General features: G+C 43.0%; 1 protein-coding gene across 1 annotated transcript in view; it reads right to left on the bottom strand.

Annotated features, from left to right (window-relative positions):
• Positions 1–21,413, bottom strand: part of LOC127444833 (ephrin type-A receptor 6-like) — a 218,176-nt gene that overhangs the window by 144,304 nt on the left and 52,459 nt on the right. Inside the window, exon 3 of the mRNA XM_051704393.1 lies at positions 12,137–12,806. Coding sequence (XP_051560353.1) covers positions 12,137–12,806 — 670 coding nt within the window. The remainder of the gene's footprint in view (positions 1–12,136; positions 12,807–21,413) is intronic.

Here is a 21,413-nt window from a genome sequence, read left to right as displayed (position 1 = left end):
TATAGCGTGTTATTCTTGTGTTTCAAGGTTTTTGCTTGTACAGTTTACGGACCGCCATGTCCGCTCATTATTAATACTCAGGGTATTAATTATCACAAATATGTTTTGCTGTATTATGGTCCAACCAGATTGGACTGTTGTGCATTTTCGCCATCGCGGGTGAGACAGCAACTGAGTTCATCCATTAAAGAGTCAAATAACAAGGGACTTTTACGAGCCCCGCTCGTAAAACCGCGTCTCTGAGTGATGAACGCGGCTGCTTTATCTCCAGCTATTGCGAAATCAGCTTTCGGGCTGTCACTTAATAATCTCTCTCTCTCTCTCTCTCTCTCTCTCTCTCTCTCACTAACCACACTGACACACACACACTGATACACACACATCTTATGTGTTATAGGATTCTTTTTATTTCCACATCTAATCATATCACTGTTTAGTTTGTAGTTGTAAGTCGGAAGTTTATTGACTGCATTGTATTAATTATTAATTGATATTACTGCATAAATAAACTTTGTTTATATTACAATAAGAAGTGTTTTGGTTTGTTTTGCATACGCCTGTGTCGTGCTGACGGGATGTCAGTGCTCGGATTCAAACCTTCATTCATTGTTTTTTATTCGAAAATCGATATTCTTCGGATGTCGATTTTCCTAAGAAAACAATCTAATATTGAGACTGTTTTAATATTTGGTTATTAGTCCCTGATTTCAGGGTGGTGCCCCATCAATGTTAATCCTTATTAATATTCTATCGATTTTTGATAATTGATAATTATCTTTGATTGAATTAGAATGATCAATAAGCTAGTGTTAATTTTAATGTTTCATCGATGTTAACAATTGATAAGTGTTGATTTTAAAGGATTAAAAAAAAGCTAACATTGATTCTCATCAATGTTCTATTGATTTTAATAATGAATAATTATCTTTGATAATTATTAATTATTGCTAATAACCAAACTTGCTCCTAAACGTAGCACACTACATTTACTGGAGTCCTATATGAGGTTTTAATGAGTTAGATCCAATTAATTAATTTAAATATTGATTAATAACTACAGAAATAATTATTAATTATTTCTGATAGTAACACTGATCTAAACAACCAGTAAAGCCCTACACCGCCGCTGGAGCGCCAACCTGCCAAATGGAGTGGTGGACGGTGGTTGTAATGCCAGCCGTACACACCGGATACGTGACCCAGGGAACAAGGAAACCACTCTTGCTGAGCTCTTGAGTACTGCAGCCACTTGGGCATGCAGCGCAATTAAATGCAAAAGGTAACAAAAAGATGAAGATCTGCTTACCAGCTCCAGAGCAGCGGGTTTTGTTGTCCCTGGGTCGCCCGTCTCAAGGGCGCTTTGAAGCCTTTCACGGGTTCTGGGCGGCCGCGAGACGGGTGGCGTCTGCTTCCTGCGGTGGGCTCCACGCCGGGGCCAGGCCGAAGGGGCGGGCTGCGGTGGAGTCACTGCAGGGGGACGCCCTTGGCGATGAGTAGATGGGGTTTGGGATCTTGAGCCGTGCCGGGGCAGGATATGCCGGCTAGCATCCATCTACTGCTCTACCATCGAGAACTGCTGGGCAAAGTCCTCGACGGTGTCGCCGAATAGGCCTGCCTGGGAAATGGGGGCAGCAAGGAATCGTGTCTTGTCGGCCTCACCCATCTCGACCAGGTTGAGCCAAAGGTGGCGCTCCTGGACCATTAGTGTGGCCATCATCCACCCGAGAGACTGTGCCGTGACCTCCGTCGCTCGGAGAGCGAGGTCAGTCGCTGAGCGCAGTTCCTGCATCAATCCCTGGGCGGAACTATCCTCGTGCAGTTCCTTTAGCGCCTTGGCGGACTTGCAGGAGAGCCATGGCGTGCAGGTGGAGGTGGCTTGTCCAGCGGCACCGTAGGCCTTGGCCGTCAGAGACGACGTAAACCTACAGGCCTTGGATGGGGGCTTTGGGCACCCGCGCCAGGTGGCGGTGCTCTGCGGGCGTAGGTGCACCGTGAGCGCCTTTATCCACCGGGGGATTGCCGAATAACCCTTGGCCGCCCCACCATCGAGGGTAGTTAGAGCAGGGAAGCTGAAAAGATCGGGACCGGGCAGTAAAAAGTGCCTCCCGCGACCTTGTCAGCTCTTCATGCACTTCCGGGAAGAAAGGAACGGGGCAGGGCGGGGCTTTGAGCGGCGCCGCGAGCCCAGGAACCAATCACCGAGCCGCGAGGGTTCAGGGAAGAGCGGTGAAATCCACTCTAACCGACGCTCGCGGTTGCCAAGGAAACCATGTCGTCATCTCTGCGTCAGCCTGTGACTGGGCGATCGACCCCGAAGGGAGGAGCTCAGCTGAGGCTTCCGACTGGACGAGCCCGCTCTCCGATGCTGTGCTCGAGAGCTCATCACTTTCGCGGGCTCCGAATAAGAGGTCGAACTCGCCATGAGACGAGCTGGCTGACTCACCCGGAAGCCCGATCGGGGCAGACGAGCGTGCTGGGGAATGGGAGGTCCACGGGGGGATACCCGGCGGAGGCGGTCCCATTGGGGTCCCCAAATCGCCCCAGTGCTAGCCGCGCTAGCCTCAAACCCATGGGTAAAAGGACCGAGGCGGGAGCCTCTGGGGTGGCTCGCTTTCTTACGAAGGCGAGCCGTGACCGCAACGTTGCCATGGACATATTCTCGCAATGAGAACATGACCATCCACGAACGCTGTCTCCGTGTGAGCAGTGCCCAGACACGAAAGACAATGATCATGACCGTTAGAAGGCGAGAGATAACGAGCACAACCAGGAATAACACACAATCGGAAAAGCATCTTTTAAAAGTGTGTGTGCTCTTTTAGAGAAATATATACTCTTTTAGAGGGGAAAAATGCTCTTTCAGAAAATATACTCTCTAGTTTTTCTGCCGAAGCGCCCAGGGGCATTCTCTGCACCAGTGCAGAGGAGGGAGAAGCCGCTGAAATGCGCCGTCAGATCCAGCAGAGATGAATGAACAGTAGTATTCAGCTCAGTGAGCATGACCGTTCGGCTCCGAAGAGAAAATCTGAATGAGTGGTTGCATACCAGCTCCTTTTATACCCGTATGTTCGGGGGAGTGGCATGCAAATACCACTCGCCAATTTTCATTGGCCTTTTATCAAAGACCAGAGGTGTCTCGGGCTCCCAAGAGTGACTCCTAGTGTCACTACATCGACACCAACGTCGAGTGAGTGACAGATAGGGAACAAATGTTTCTTCTGCAGTATGGCTCCCAAAGTAAATGTACATTGTTTTAAAGGAGTTTTAGATATTTATATTGTAAAACAAGCCAAAACAAAAACCAATCAAAAATGAGTTCCCTATCTGTCACTCACTCGACGTTGTGTCGATGTAGTGACACTGGGGGTGGCTCTTGGGAGCCCCAAACACCTCTGATCTTTGAGAAAATGCCAATGGGAATTGGCGAGTGGAATTTGCATGCCACTCCCCCGGACATACAGGTATAAAATGAGCTGGCTCATTTTTTCTTCAGAGCTGAAAGGTTGATTCACAGAGAGCTGAATTCCACTACCGGTCCATTCAGCTCTGCATGTTGTTGGATTTACGGAACATTACAGCGGTTTCTCCCCCTTGTGCACGGATTGAGTGCAGAGAACGCCCCTGGGTGCTTCGACAGCCTAAAAGAGTATATATTCTTGCAATAATAGAGTATATTTTCTCTAAAAGAGTGGCACTGACGGAGAGCATCTTTTTAAAGATGCTTAGTGTTTAGGACCCCAATGGGAGTGGTCCCGCCGGGTAATCCCCCACGGACCTCCCATTCCCCAGTAGGCTCGTTTGCCCCGGTGAAGTTCTGGGATGAGACAGAGTCGCCTGCACCACGGTGAGTTTGATGTCTCATTCGGGGCTCGGGAACAGGATGAGCTCTCGATCACAGCATCGGAGAGCGGGCTGATCCAGTCGGACGTGAAGGACTCGACTGGGCTCCCACCTTTGGTGGGCTCCAGTCTGAGGCCGATGCGGAGCTGGCAGCATGCTTGCCCGAGTGGCCGCGAGCGTCGGGCTGGAGTGGAACCCTCCACCCTGCCCTGAACCCTCATGGCTTGACAACTGGATCCTGGGCTCAGAGCGCCACTATCGGCCACGCCCCGCCCCAGTCCCATTCTTCCCAGAGGTGCACGAGGAGCTCACGAAATCATGGCAGGCACCTTTTACTGCCCGGACCCGATCTCTGAGCTCCTCCACTCTCACTACCCCCGATGGCGGGAGTCTCGGACGATTCCACTAGGTGGCGGCATTTTGTGGGCACAGGTGCACCGCAAACGCCTTATCCACCTGGGGAATCACCGTGTACCCATCCAGGGCCTGTAAGCTCACGTCATCCCTGGCAACCAAGGCTTACAGTGCCACTTGGCAGGCCGCCTCTGCCCTGCACGCCATAGCTCTCCTGCAGGTGCACCAGGCCAAGGCGCTGAGAGAATTGCACAAGGGTAGTCTTGACCTGGGATTGATGCAGGAGCTGCCCTCGGCGACCGAACTCACCCTCCGGGCAATGAAGGTCACAGGCAGGCGATGTCCACCTTGGTGGTCCAGGAGCACCACCTGTCGCTTAACCTGGTCGAGTTGAGGGAGGCCAACAAGGTGCGTTTCCTTGATGCCCCATCTCCCAGGTTGGCCTATTTGGCGACACCATCGAGGACTTTGCCCAGCAGTTCTCGGCAGTCAAGAAGCAGATGGAGGCCATCCAACACATCAAGGTCCCGCACCCCGTCTGGGCGTCCCCCTTCGGCAACGACACTGGCTCCGCCACAGCGTAGAGCCCCCCGCAAGAAGCTGATGCCCTCCGTCTCACGGTCCGCCACCAAGAACCCTAGAAATGCTTCAAAGCACCCCTGAGATGGGCGACACAGGGACATGGACACCCGCTACAAGTTCGGAGGTGGTGAACAGACCACTCCATCCCTCAGTGGGGGGCCAGGAGGAGAATCCTTTGTTTCCTTTGATTTTGATTTTGCCGCATGCCCAAGGGGCTGGAGCAAAATCAGTACCCACAGTAACCACATTTTCAAAGAAAGAGTGGTTTCCTCATTCCCTGGGTCACACACCCGGTGTTTATGGCCGTCGTTGTTACGATCGCTGGACACTGCACATTCACGGCAGGCACGGCGCTGCGGAGGCGGCCCCCCTTCCCTGCGTGCTCTGCTGCGGCACACACACACCCACGGCCAGGCAGTTGTGATGAGTCACGAGGATGGTCTCCCTCCTCCCCGTCACTGACCGGTCCTATGGTAGGTATGCAGCACAAGGTAAGTGCTTCGATGTTCCCCTCAGCCGCCCCGCTGCGAGGCCCCACCCACAGGTACATCAGACGCAAATTTCCCCTTGGTGCCTCTCGCTCGGAGCTTGGAGGTGTGGCTAGCGCTCTCCAACCCATCGCGATGGCTAGCCAGGACCATCCGACTCGGCTATGTGATTCAGTTCGCCAGGCACCTGCCCGGGTTAACCTCGGCGAAGAGCGAGAATGCCACTGCCCTGCGTGCGGAGATCATGACCCTTCTGCAGAAGGACGCAATAGAGCCTGTCCCTCCTGCCGAGATGAAGAAAGGGTTCTACAGCCCCTACTTCATCATGCCAAAGAAAGGCGGTGAGTTGCAGCCAATCTTGGACCTGCGAGTACTGAACCGGGCCTTGCACAGACTCCCATTCAAGATGCTGACGCAGAAACACATTTTGGCGTGCGTCGGCATCAAGATTGGTTCACGGCGGTAGACCTGAAGGACACGTACTTCCACGTCTTGGTTTTACCTCAGCACAGGCCCTTTCTGCTGTTCACCTTCAAGGGCCAGGCGTACCAGTACAAGGTCCTCCCCTTCAGTCTGTCCTTGTTGCCTCGCGTCTTCACGGAAGTCACAGAGGCAGCCCTTGCCCCGTAAATGGAAGTGGGTATTCGAATCCTCAGTTATCTCGACGATTGGCTGATTCTAGCTCACTCTCAAGATTTGTTGTGTGCGCACAGGGACCTGATGCTCGGGCACCACAGCCGGTTGGGGCTTCAGGTCAACTGGGAAAAGAGCAAGCTCTCCCCGGTTCAGAGCATCTCTTTTCTCGGGATGGAGTTAGACTCATGAGCGAGCACGCACAGTCGGTGCTGAACTGCCTGAAGTCATTCAGGTGGAAAATGGCGGTCCCACTGAAACAATTTCAGAGGCTTCTGGGGCATATGGTGTCCTCGGCGGCGGTCATGCCGCTCGGGTTGATGCATATGAGACCGCTCCAGCACTGGCTTCAGACTCGAGTCCCGAGATAGGCATGGCGCCACGGCACACATCGCGTGGCCATCACGCTGATCTGCCGCCACTTGTTCAGCCCTTGGACGGACCTTGCATTTCTGCTGGCAGGGGTCCCCTTAGTGCAAGAGTCCAGGCGCGTCCTTGTTACTGGGGTGCCGTGTGCATAGGGCACGCAGCTGCGGGCTCCTGGACAGGGCCGTGACTGCGCTGGCATATCAACTGCCTCGAGTTGCTGCTGGTATGTCTCACCCTGCGGAGGCTTCGGCCATTGATCCAGGGCAAGCACGTGTTGGTCCGGACAGACAACATGGAGACGGTAGTGTATATAAACCGCCAAGGTGGCTTACGCTCGCAACGCATGTCGCAACTCACCCACCGTCTCCTCCTCTGGAGTCAGCAGTGACTCAAGTCATTGCGAGCCAATCACATCCAGCGGACATGCTGTTGCGGCAATTGTGCAAGGTCAGGGAGGACGAGAAGCAGGTCGTCCTGGTGGTGCCCTACTGACCCACCCAAACTTGGTTCTCAGAGCTCTCGCTCCTCACGACTCCTCACGAAGAAATGCTTTTAGCCAATAGTTACATGAATGCTACTCATACTCGAGAATATAAATAAATGTTTATCTCAAAGTCACCAAAATTGAATGCTTTGGTGTTGTTTTTTGCAAAAAAAATCTCATGGGAGAGCATGCCCCCACACCCCCCTAGATATAAGGCCACCCGAGCTATGGGCTGTTCTCACTGCTACCATCAGGCAGGCGGTATCGCAGCATCAGGACCTGCACCAGCCGACTCCATGACAGCTTCTTCCCCCAAGCAATCAGACTTCTGAACTCTTGATCTCCCACGATCAAAATTCATCAGCACTGCACTTTATTACCCTTACTCTTATATCTCACACCGGACTGTCATAAATTATATTATATTATATTCTCTCTTAACAACTGACTATCAGCCGACAGCCTGAATGTCAATACAGTACAATACTGTACATTCTATATATACTATATATACTTTTTGATATATTTTTATTTTTTATTTTTATTGAATAATGTGTATCTATATAGTGGGTATTGTATACTGTACAGTGTATGTTTTATTTGTATATTGTTGAGTGTAATTATGTGTATATCAGATATTTAAATTGTGCTGTGTTAATTTGATGTTATTGTAAATTGGTACTGTCTCATCACTGTCACGACTGCTATGTTGATCGGAACTGCACCCAAGAATTTCACACACCATTGCATTTGTGTATGTGGCTTTGTGACAATAAAGTGATTTGATTTGTTTTGATTTGATATAAGGTTTACTAGGCAGATTTAGAGGTCTGTAACCCGACAGGTTTTGGGTCGGGTTCAGGTTTGTAATTAATGAAGAAATAAACAGGCCTACCAGTCTTGTTAAGCGCACGTGCTCTCACTCACAGACATGCGAGAACGGATGAGTTAGAGGCGCACTGAATGTGTATTTGCGCACGTCTGTTCTGTTTTTCCATTGTTTAAACACTTGCTGGACGAATGTCTTTGACATTTGCACTGTGTCTCGCTTTTTCTTCACTGTTTAAACACCATGTCAAGTTAAAAAGAACTTCACATTTTCAAAAACGCATGTTAGGTAACCTGCGCTCTGTTTTATTCTTTGTGTTGCATCTAGATTGTTTTTAGTGCAGTTGTCACAAAGATTCACCAATCTGAACAAGTTCAGGCTGCATAGAGGGGACTGTTGCATTGTTTCATATTATTCCAGATTGTTCTACACCAGGTGAAGTTTCAGCAAATAAATGGTAAGACAATGCTTTTTTCCCTTCTGCTCTAGTGTACTAAGGTACTGCCGTGCCTTGTTAAAACTGTGTATGTTTACTGTTTCAGTACTGTTACGAATGTTGCCTATATGCTTACATAAAATACAGCCTATTGCAATAGTACTTGCTAGGCGAATAAATTAGATAATAAGCGGGTTCGGCTTAAAATCTGATGGTATCATTCGGGCCAGGTAAGACCACATGGTCTTGGGTTCAGGTCGGTTCGGGTTTCATTTTAAGGCCCGTGCATACCCTCAGATTAAATCCTGCAGGCGCTCATGCCTTTGATGAACCTGTTAGATTGTCAGATTTATCAGCCAATCAAATTGTTTTATTTGTAGTTGGTAGGTGTAGCCTTTTAGACGTCCTTGCCGAGGCCTTCTAGCAGGCTTTGTGTGACACAATCACACATTATGTACATAATTGGACAGTGAAGAGCGCAAGAGCAAGCATTTATTACAAAACAACAAGTTAATTGCAACACATTTATAATAAAGTAAAAAAAAAAAATAATAATAACAATAATCCAGAAGGAGGATATCCTGACATAAGCTTCTCTGAACTACGAGAAAGCCATGGGCCATTCTTCGACATGCCCGACTCAAAACTGTACTTACCGTTATGTATGCCATGGTTAATTTCCACTGAAAGAGCCCATCTGATATTCTGAGTTTTCTCTAACAGAAAGAAGTAAGAGAGAGTACGATCTAACTTTACGCACTGGTTTGTTTGGCTGTAACAATTCCAGTATCAGCAGTGAGATCTGTTTCTGCATTAAAAAGAATCAAAACATAATCAAGGAACAAAACAGGACAAAGTCGGCTGTCATCAGCAGCATCTATCACCACTGAGAAAGAGATCCTTATGGATTTAAAAGTCCAAGATATTCTGCATGACCGTGTGTTTGCTAAATTTATCAATCAGTAAAGGATGGCTGATTTTCCTTTCACATAAATTGGTAAGTGTTTTTGCATTGTTACATCAGGAGTTTTCGAATTTCTTGATAGCTTACAATAGTTTTTTTGAAGTAAACTAGACTGGCTTGAGCATTCAGTGTCGTGTCAAGTTCTTGTTGTTGACTTTCGTGCCTGGGCATTTTCTATAAATTGGTGGCAAATTTTTGTCAATTGTTACTATTAGTAAGCTGTGACTTAATGAACCACGACTATAAGGTTTTCTCTATGGCATGAATTGCATCGAAGACTTAAAATGAATGGGCCACCACTGGTGTAACTAGTTTGTCCACATGAGCCTTCTCCAAGTTCGACCATCACTCATTTTCACGACTTCTGAGGCAACAAGTGGAAAGGCTAGTGTCTTATAACCATCTTTGCTATGACAAACTCAGAATCCCATGTAGTACTGCAACATAAACAGCATGGCTGCACACATACTGGTAATCATATTTGCAATCACATCTTATCAATCATAATCAATTATTATGAATGTATTAAAGGAATATTTCACCAAAAAATGTAAATTCTCTCATCGTTTATTCACCCTCATGCCATCTCAGATGTGTATGACTATCTTTCTTCAGCAGAACACAAATGAATATTTTTAGAAGAATATGTCAGCTCTGTAGGTCCATTCAAAGCAAGTGAATGGGTGCCAAATTTTTGAAGCTCCAAAAAGCACATATAGCCATCATAAAAGTAATCCATAAGACTCCAGTGGATTAATTAATGTCTTTTGAAGCTAAACGCTAGGTGTGTGTAGGAAATAGATCTATATTTAAATTTTTTTTAACTAAAGTTAGCTTCCAGCCAGCTTGTTGGAGATGCCTCTCATGTGACGTTAGTGCGTAAGCCTCCTCTGCATAGATATTCATATGTAGATACCTTATTAGCAGCTATTCCTATGGACCACGACACTTTTTCGAAACAAAAGCATAATATGCAGCAGTCTGAGCAAGGAGCTCGGTCTGAGGCGTCTCCTCCTGCATTCAAACCGATTCAAACAGCTCTCCTTGTTGACCGTTCCAAGTTGGCGGCCCAATTGACCTATCTAAACTAGCAGAATGAGGCATCTATGTATGAATACCTATGCTCTTTTGTTGTAAACAACACTGCACTTCTTAATTTTTTAGAATATCACGCATCAGTTCTCGTGTGAACTTGCCAACACGCTTACATCACGCGAGAAGCAGCGTGTATTCAACCCTGGCAAATTTTTTGTAAAAACATTGTTAAATGTTAATATAATCCTTACACACACCTAGCGTTTCGCTTCAGAAGACATTAATTAATCCACTGGAGTCATATGGATTACTTTTATGATGGCTCTATGTGCTTTATGGAGCTTCAAAAATGTGGCAATCATTCACTTGCATTTTATGGACCTACAGAGCTGAAATATTCGTCAAAAAACTTCATTTGTGTTATGCTGAAGAAAGACAGTCACACACATCTGGAAGGGCATGAGAGTGCGTAAATGATGAGAGAATTTTAATTTTTAGGTGAACTATGGTAATCTTTTAAAATCACATTAAAGGTTTATTAGTTTACAATCAGTCCTTTAGTATGGTGGCCCTGGGGTGCACAACACAACCAAATTAGCAAAGCAAACGAAAGCTAAAAACACAACTGAAATAAGCCACAACAATGAAATTAAGCCACAAAACATTCCACAATGGAAACCCATTATGCGTTGACTGGGGAACTTCTCGTGTAAGTGACTCACAGTAGCACGAACAGCTTTCTTCTTCTTCCTCGTGATCTCGCATGCACTGAGTCAGACTGCCACATGACTTATACAAATTTTACAAATATTTATTTTCAGTTCATTATATTGTATTGTGGCTTAATTTTGTTGTACTGTGGCTTGTTTCCATTGTGCTGTGGGTTTTCTGTTGTGTTGGGGTTTATTCCTGTTGTGTTTTCAGCTTTTATTTGCTTTGCTAATTCGGTTGTGTTGTGCACCTCCAGGCCACCATACAGCAGTGCACCTGCATCAAAGTGTAAGGTGACATTTTAAAAATACAATGCACATTAAATCACTCATGCTGGGAGGATTAGTCAGTTCAGTTTGAACGCACATGTGAAAAGGTTAAGCAACATGCATTATCACAACAGACTTAGGCTTTGAGTTGAACAACTTCAGAACTTCTCAACAAAAAGACTGACACACAAAAAGAGCATGCCAAGTATTCTAAACCCTTACAGCCAAAAATCTCCCCTACAAGATCTGCAAAACACAGGGTAGCAATGGGTGGTGAGTTTCTAAAGTGCCACAACAGTGGGAGGCGCCCCAGAGCATTACCCCAGCAGCAGTATAGATGTGGTCTCTGTCTTCCTTTATTTCTATCCCTGACACATACACACACACACACACATACATAAATAAATTCAACCATGCTGAGCAACTGGCCTCTGATGGGCAGGGGAGAGCTGATTATGGATTCACTTTGCAGCAGGAGCCGCCCTGACACTGGGGATTTGATTAGGGCTTTGACAGGTGCCAGTGCGATTGCAGCCTTAATCTGAAGAGTGATCTGCTTAGATAATGTGCAGAGAGGAAAAAGAGACAGAGTTGGCAGGAAACTGGGGAGGCAGGTAGTAGAGAGCACTGAAAGGCCTCATGACAGCATAGCTTTACTTTTGATGTACTCGCGATGCTAAGTCTAAATCGTATCACAAACAGTGTGCTATCGTAGGAGTGATATTTCAACTAGTGCATCCAACAAATACTGAGAGAGATTGAGCACAGAAGAAAAGTGCCTCTCACACTACAGAATCTTTAAAGGATTGGAGAATGGTAGAAATGCTCAGTTATGATAATGAAGGGAATGTCATGATGTCTCTGACTCCCAGTAACATCTCCTATTCTCTCACATGTAGAGAGAACCTCCTCACAGGCTGCTGCAGCCTGAACCAGGTCAGTCACTGATGTCTCTATCAGCACTGTTCCTTCCCCTTTCCATACAGGAGATGTACTTGCATCACTAGATCACCACAAAATTCACTCATCTCCTTTCACTTACTGGCAGGAATGGGGCTTTTAACAATCAATCAAAAGCAGGAAAGATAAAAGAGAGAGGGAAAGAAAGTGAGAATGAAGCACGAATTTCTGATAGAACTCACCAATACATAGGCCGTCACTCTCCTCATAGCCTATGCTACAGACACAACGACCCAGTGGCACGAGCCAATCACCATCAGCTCCACAGTACAGCTTGGGTGTGTCACGTTCCTCAGCATTCTCAACACACGCCCCTCTGACCTCCACCAAAGATGAGGAATCCACCTGTGGTACAGTGTCTGGGAAGGCGGCTAGGTTTCTCAGGGTGGATGGGCACTTTTTGTAATAAATTCTCACGGACACAAGGGCGATACAGGCACCCACATCCTGGAAGGCCAAGTAGAAACCCTTTCGAGCTATTGGTCCCACTTCCCGCACCTCGGTATTGAGCCTCAGAACACGATCACCCAAGTCTGTCTGTGTGAAACTTTCATCAGCGGCAATAGTATCGATTTTGGCATAGTCATTGGGATGAAAATGAGCCGTGGCACCATGCGGCTCATCTGTCTCATAGTAGAGGAGGTTAAAAGTCTCCTTGCAGGTGCCAGAGACCCAGGGGATACTGTTGCAGTCCCGCAGGGTGAAGCGAAGCTCCACATAGATCTTCTGTGCAGCCTGACGGGGTATCCAGTTGGTACGGAGCCAATTGTTCTGGTTGGGTTCCATTATATGGCACACCTGGAAGGTGTGGATGGGTCGGTTATGCTCATCCATCTCCGTGATGGCATCCCACTGTGGAGAGCAAAGGACAGAGGAATGAGAAGACAGATAGTGGGATAATTGGAGAAAGCAATAGAAAGGAGTGAATGTACAGAGAGTGGGAATGGCTTCACTCATTGAGTTCTCCATAGGGTTCAGAACAGCAGGGGACCATGGAAATGGCAGAAATGAAACTTAATGTAGCTTCATTAAGTCAAGATAAAAATTACTATTATTTCATTACAAAAGGAAACACTATCTATGTTTACACGCAGCCAGATAATTCAATGATAGTCTGGCCGACAGTTCAGTCTGGGTGAAAAAGCTTTTTTAACATGTCAGTTGAAAAATAAAAATAAAATTAAGCTTGATCCAAACTGACTGAAAGAGGTGATGCAGATCATAAGTAATATATTAAATAGAACAACAATTACCATGTAAACCTTTAAATCCAACCTTTTTCCCCTTTTATTTCAACAAATATTGAAAAAAGAAAATCACACACATTGCCTTTGATTTTAAATGCCTGACAAAGGCTGCACAACCGGAACATTGTTATCTCAATAAATATTGGATTTCTTGAAACTATGAAAATGTACTGGATTTGTTCCTGTTGTCTTCTTGTAATTTCCCATGTCCAGTTCACCTGCCGGCAACCATTCAAGTCTAGAAGGGTTGTTTATTTATTGTTCTGTACGACAATTTGTTCAACAAAACTACTTTATGTGCATGTGAAGTGCAGTGTATAGGGCTATACTGCATGTTTGATTATTTGCAACAACACTCTTCCATACATCTTTGCCATATACTTTTATCCAGAGATTGTTAATACAGGATATATTTTTGATTTTTTTTTTTTCTAATTTTAATGTTTTGTTAAGTTAACAACAATGCAAACAAATCTCTGCATATTGTTAGATATAGCAGCCCCCAAAAGTATTTTGCTTCACTTTAAATATATGTACGTCACTGCATTGCATGCAAAGCATAAAATGTGACACATGGAAACAAATAATGCTAGAGCTTTTTACTTTTTTTAAGCTAAATATTGATGACTTATAACCAAGTGGTGTCACTGTCAAGTTATTTTTAGTGAATGTATGAGGTCAGTTACCCTCCGATTCATTCGGTTGCCCTAACAGAGTAACCACAGGTGTAGTCGTCACATGAACAATGGACATGTTCCACTAATGTTTGACAACCATTTTGATTTTGCCTTCATTTTGTACAGTATACAGTATATATCTTATTCAATTATTTGAAACTTAAACTTCATTGTGATTGGCTTAGCTTGAAAAGTGTGCTTACATTTTAAATCATGCTTATAATTTCTTTAAATATTCGGTAAATGCCACTATTTTTTTTTTTTTTAATACAAAGACATTTCTTTTCCACATGTTCTCACTCTCTTTTCCACACACTCTCACAATGCCTCTCTTCTATAGCCTTTTTTTTTTTTTTGTTAACCCATTCACTCTCTTCATCTATCACACACCCTTTTACTTCTTTCATCTTTTCTCATTTCTTTTTCTCACTATTTCTTATTCTCTTTCTCTCTCTTGTACACACTCCTACCCATCCTCTAAATCTCTTTCCTCCAATCGTCTCTCTTCCCTCTTCTTGTTCTTTTATTTCTTATCTTCCTAATCTCTCTCCGTCTGATAATTAATTAGGAAGGATGCACTTCATTAGCACTAAAGCCTCTACTTATTCACTTTCATTGTTGCAGTGATAAGCACTGCCTTCCCTAATAGCCTCTCAATCAGAATATTGCTGTATCATAGTCCTTATGGGTTTTATAGCTCCTCACAATAGACAGCTGTTTGCTTCCATACTTTTGATTGGAAAAGCAAGTTTCAAATTTCCAAACAATACATAGACATTTGATTAACTTTGTAACTATTGACTGTTTTGGCCTTATTTGTTAAATATTCTACAAAAGTAGGTTATTGCTAAAGTTACTTCAGATGTACTGTAAGCTATGATGTAGTGCCTTGAATCTCTTCATTATTATGATTACTGTAAAGGCCAATTTGTTTCGACACATTTTTGCACATAACAAGACTACAACAAGAAACAAAACCATGCATGTCTATGGTCTCTTTCACACAGATTCTAAAATACTATTCTGATTTGTCATGTTTTTATTCAGAGGCTAGATGAATTTCATGTTTCAAGTTTTTTTTTTTTAAGAATAACAGTTGATGACCATTAATGAGAATTCAAATTTGGTGTTTGACTTTATATCAGTAGTTTTGGTGCAACAACAACAAAAAACAAAAACAAAAAACAAAAAAAAAATATTAAAGGTGCACTCAGTAACTTTTTGCTCATGTCATCTTGAGTTACAGTGACACCTAGTGGTGTGGATACTGCATCATTCAATATCAATAATTTTTAGTTACAGGTGCTGTTGTATAAATCCACTATTCACAATCAGCCACGATTAATTTAATCCAAGAGTGAAAGATGAAAGTAACAAGACAATTACTGAGATTAAACTAGTAGTATTCAGTTGGTCATGTAATTCTAAAATGGAAGCTCCCATGAGGGCGACCCTGCCCTGTTTAGAATAAAACAGCTTTTATAAGGTTACTGATATGACTAGAGCCCTCATCTCATGTGAGTGCTCATGATTTTATAAATCAAAGTTTCAAATTACAATTCATTTTTTTTAGGGGTAAAACTTTTTTATTGGGAAAAAATTACTGAGTGCACCTTTAATTTTGGGGGTGACCAACCCTTTATTCATTCATATTAATTTACTGAGGTAGGTTTATTGTCATTGCCTTTGCATTTAAATATTTATAAACCACCATGGAGCCTGTGGACTGTGAACCAACACATTATTCTGTCCTTGTAAAAACCCAGAGAACAGCCCTCTAATGCTGATTATAATGTTCAGCCAACATGTCATTATCTCCAGCCTGTCCATTTCCTACCATTCATTAAAGACACAAGCTGACCTTAGACCAGCACAAAGAGTCTGAGATGCTTGATACATGCCCCGATCCTGTAATCTCCTCTCACCCTGCCATTGCCTTTCATTTTGTTTTTCTCATCTGCTTTCTCGTTGGTGGTAAAATGAGGTATGTAAAAGACAGGGGTGGCAGCAGCGGGCCTTCAATCTCCTGCTAGAAAGTGACCGGATATACCTATAAGCATTGCGGTGGGAATGAGATATCAGCACACCACTTAAGATGCTACACACACTGATAAAAGTGGCTGAGATGGATGAACATAAAATCGGTGGCTACACATCACATTAAGTTGGCAGGGGTCCACTGAGGAGCATTCAAAACTGGCAGAGATCTGTGTGATAGAGACAACATAGAAGAAATTCATCTCGGGGCTGGGAGAAGAAATTCATCACTTTTAAAATTGTTTAAAAAATGGTTTCTATCAGCACACGTCTAGATGCCTGACTCTCCTTTGATATCTGTTATCATTTCTTCACTTGGAAAGTGACTGTGAAAAAGGCAGATCGCTGGTACAGATGCTGGCAAGCACTCAAGATATAGGATATTTTAGAAAATGCTGGCACATCGTAATGCATCTAAAAAGAAATACACTTATGGTCTGCCTAATTTAACTCTAGTCATAAATTGGACGTGGCCCCTTTAAGAATCAGAGTTTTACAACACCATAGACACCTGCTTTCTGGCATTCTCTTGTGTTAGAAACTATTTTTTTTTCACCAAATTTGGAATGCCCAATTCCCAGTGCGCTTTTAAGTCCTCGTGGTGGCGTAGTGATTCGCCTCAAACCGGGTGGCGGAGGATGAATCCCAGTTGCCTCCTCTAAGACCATCAACCCACGCATCTTATCACGTGGCTTGTTGAGCGCGTTGCCACGGAGACATAGCGCGTGTGGAGGCTTCACGCCATCCACCGTGGCATCCGCGCTCAACTCACCACGCGCCCCACCGAGAACAAACCACATTATAACGACCACGAGGAGGTTACCCCATGTGACTCTACCCTCCCTAGCAACCGGGCCAATTTGGTTGCTTAGGAGACCTGGCTGGAGTCACTCAGCACCCTTGTGTTAGAAACTTGAGAAGATACATTGGGCAAGAGAGCTCCCGGTTTTGTTCATCAGTTAATAATTCTTTGGCTAAATATCTAATTTTACACAAAATGCTTATAAATTGTATTAAGTATGTGTTCAGAAGAGTCGTTTGTTAAAACTGAGTGTTTGTTATGGATCATTTTAGAAGGATGCATACAGTATGGATTGCATGTGTGGATTTTGACAACATTTTTGCATACATGTGAGGAATGGGTATGTAAATTTAGTATTAATCATATCTTATTTAATGATTTATAGCCCAGAGTGTTTTCCAGTTAAGTGAATAAGTGTAATACGTATTACAGTGTATGTGAAAACGTGTAATGAGAATTCTAGTGTTTTAAACTGTTATACATGTCCTTAAAGCCTGATTAAAAATGCATAAAATGCTTAAAGTGGTTTGAGCAAGTACTTAAGTTCATAGGATGTATTAAGTTTGTGCTGAAGCACATGGTTAGGCTAATGCCCTGTTTGTATTTTCATTTGACACTACCGTATTTCTTTGTACCTTATTTCATTTTTGTATTTCATTTCCGTTTTCCATTTTACTGTTTATTTTTTTCTTTTACATATAAACAGCCCCATCGATTGTTGTTTTTTCTCTTTATTCGTCAGCCGCCAGAATAAAACCCCAAAAAGGTATTTTTGTATCCTGTGTTGTTTTTTTACAACCCACCGGCTACATTCAGATCATTTGTTTTCTCATTTTTGTCTTCAAAAGGAATAACTGATACACCGACTGTTTATTCATTTTTCCTCTAGAAAGAAAAAGGGCAATATTGAGAAAACACTTTTCTTTTTTATTCTTTTCATATAATAAATAGAAAAACAAGAATTCAGCTAGATTTCTCTTTTTTTTTATTAATATTATTAAAGCGTATGAAATAAGTATAAATTTGATTATTAAATTTACAAAGGTGGATGGACGTGAGATGCCCATTTCTACTGACTGGTCAACCTGCAACATCATCTGCTCTTTCTCATTCCCTTTCTTCAGACTTATCTGCATACAGACAAGATGTTAAATATTTTTACTATGCACAAGGTTAAACCAACACACTATACATTAAGCTAAATTGGGATTTTTTGGACAGAAAAATGTGTTTAAAATGTACTAGTTATAAAGTAAAATTGTCTTGTTGTGTGCTGTTCTTGGATCACTTGGTGCCCTATAGGAAAGTCAGGACTACCTTATTAAGGCTCTTTTTCAAATTTGACTGTGTTTTTTAATATAATAGCCCCATTATAATAGCCAGGCTTTTTAATATTACACTCCACGCGAGTGCCATGGATTTTTAGCTTGATTTGTAGAAACCAGCAATGTGATTCTCTAAGATCAGGTTTTATGAAACTCTTTTGGTGTAGTAGGCTACTACATTTGCATACCTGACACAAAAATGGAATAAAACAGATGATCAATTACTCAGATGATCAACAAATTAATTACATTAGGGCAGAAATTGGCAACCTTTTTGACATGAAGTGCCATTTTTTTTTTTGTTTTTTTTTTTTAAATAAACCACGTAATGTAACTGCATGTCAACTAATTTAAATCAGGAACAGAGCGCGTTTGGTTGCATTTTATTTCATGAATTCACTATATGACAGCGGGCCTCGGTTAAGCAGTAAGTGAAGAGCTGCGTGCAGCAATGAACTTGACACTTGGAACTGACGAGTCCTGTCTAAAATGGCCTTCATCATAGTATGCGTAAATATGCATCCCAAATGACCAGTAAGATGAAAAGACTAGAAAGCAAAAGGTGTATCTACAAATGAATGGAAAAAATCAATTGCAAACCCCTGGGCAAATGGAAATACAATTAGGGTTGAGTGTGAGTTTAATTATCTTTTAATTATTAAATACACATTAACCTTGGGTAATGGAAGTGCTCTGTGAGAGAGATACTGGCACTAAATTTGACTCAGTAATTGATTAATTGACTTCAAACAGCATCAATAACAACACCCAGTGAATCACAAATATTATGTGTCATGGCTTCTCTTCAACCTTGTGGATGAATGCCTGTGGCTCAGACATTGTATTTGTTAATATGCTTGCTTGTTTGTTTATTTTTGCAGAGGCAAATTTATGGCACATGCAGAATTTCTTAGAGAAAAAAATCCCTTGTTGGTGATATCTTCAATTTAGCTAGCAATTATAATAACTTTCATTAATAACACCAACAAAATTATTTATATAATTCTTACCATCATACATTTAAAAAGTTAAAATTTCATGAATTGTTCTTTCATATATTTTCATATACATTCATATTTGAATGCACATGATATACAAAGCTGGGCATTATTTCCCAATAACGAATGATCTTAATTGTTAAGGGTGTTTTCTATGTGCAATTTTACGAACATGTTTTTACGTGCATTTCCCAAAATTGTGACCGTACAGTGACTGCACAGCTCGTCATTCATTATATTTGTGCGTAACTTTTGAATACCTGGCTGGAAATGTTTAAAGTTACGTAAATGTTTAAAGTTACTTTGTTTACTATTTATTTATTCATACATATTTTAACTACTAACTATGCCCCGGGCATAATAAACACGGGAGTGGATTTACTATATGGAGAATGAAGACTTCATCCGCAAGCGATAAACCAGGTGTGCGAGAGATACGGGCAAGCTGACATACTGTATCTCTTCCCAAATTGTAATTACAACATGTCTACTGATTTTATGGCATGTATACATATACTTGTATTTACTTGATTAATACCTGTAAAAATGTGTATAATTAACTCTATCTGCAAAAAAAAAAGAAAAAAAAAAAAAGAATATAGATATATTTTCTTTTTATTTTTTACATATTTAAATAATAAAAATAAATGATGACTAACCATTTTCATGCAAGTTCTTTGAGACAAAGTATGAAGTAAATACATTTATGATGATTTTTTTTAATGTTTATTGTAACGTTTCATGTACAATAATTTATTCACAATTAATCACGATTAATCACTGAAAACTGTGTGATTAATTCATTAATTAATTCTGTCAATTCACAGCCCTTCTTTATGCATTTATTTACTATTTTATTATTATTAGCCTTGTCTATTAAATACATAATTAAAGCATAGTTAAGTCTACGCATAGTCTAGCTAAGCATAGGTATTTAGGCAAAACTGTTTTACGAGTAATTTCGTGATTGTCCCGCAGATGACTCCATAAGTCTGTCTCCTTAGTGCTGTGCGATTACTCCAGAGCACTTGTAAATGTGTATGACCATCTACTTAGGCTTACAATGTTTTGGGGAAACTTTAATCAGAGAGAGAGAGAAAATATATCTATATATAAACTCAGCAAAAAAAGAAACGTCCTCTCACTTTCAACTGTTTTTATTTTCAGCAAACATAACATGTGTAAATATTTGTATGAACAAAAAAAAAAGATTCAACAACATAAGACATAAACTGAACAAGTTTCACAGACATGTGACTAACAGAAATGGAATAATGTGTCCTTGAACAAAGGGGGGTTACAAAAGTAACAGTCAGTGTCTGGTGTGGCCACCAGCTGCATTAAGAACTGCAGTGCATCTCCTCCTCATGGACTGCACCAGATTTGCGAGTTCTTGCTGTGAGATGTTACCCCACTCTTCCACCAAGGCACTTGCAAGTTCCCGGACATTTCTGGGGGGAATGGCCCTAGCCCTCACCCTCCGATCCAACAGGTGAGATCCGGGCTCTTCGCTGGCCATGACAGAACACTGACATTCCTGTCTTGCAGGAAATCATGGACAGAACGAGCAGTATGGCTGGTGGCATAGTCATGCTGGAGGGTCATGTCAGGATGAGGGATGAGGATGTCTTCCCTGTAACGCACAGCATTGAGATTGCCTGCAATGACAACAAGCTCAGTCCGATGATGCTGTGACACACCACCCCAGACCATGACGGACCCTCTACTTCCAAATCGATCCCGCTCCAGAGTACAGGCCTCGGTGTATCGCTCATTCCTTCAACAATAAACACGAGTCCGACCATCACCCCTGGTGAGACAAAACTGTGACTCGTCAGTGAAGAGCACTTTTTGCCAGTCCTGTCTGGTCCAGCGAAGGTGGGTTTGTGCCCATAGGCAACGTTGTTGCCAGTGATGTCTGGTAAGGACCTGCCTTACAACAGGTCTATAAGCCCTCAGTCCAGCCTCTCTCAGCCTATTGTGGACAGTCTGAGCACTGATGGAGGGATTGTGTGTTCCTGGTGTAACTCAGGCAGTTGTTGTTGCCATCCTGTACCTGTCCCGCAGGTGTGATATTCAGATGTACCGATCCCGTGCAGGTGTTGTTACACGTGGTCTGCCACTGCGAGGATGATAAGATGTCCTTCCTGTCTTCCTGTAGCGCTGTCTTAGGCGTCTCACAGTACGGACATTGCGATTTATTGCCCTGGCCACATCTGCAGTCCTCATGCCTCCATGCAGCATGCCTAAGACATGTTCACGCAGATGAACAGGGACCCTGGGCATCTTTCTTTTGGTGTTTTTCAGAGTCAGTAGAAAGCTCTCTTTAGTGTCCTAAGTTTTTATAACTGTGACCTTAATTGCCTACTGTCT

This window comes from Myxocyprinus asiaticus, chromosome 8 (assembly GCF_019703515.2).
Source record: "Myxocyprinus asiaticus isolate MX2 ecotype Aquarium Trade chromosome 8, UBuf_Myxa_2, whole genome shotgun sequence".
In the NCBI taxonomy this organism is placed as follows: Eukaryota; Metazoa; Chordata; class Actinopteri; order Cypriniformes; family Catostomidae; genus Myxocyprinus; species Myxocyprinus asiaticus.
Note: the sequence above shows the minus strand (reverse complement) of the source record. Positions and strands in the feature narration are given on the sequence as shown.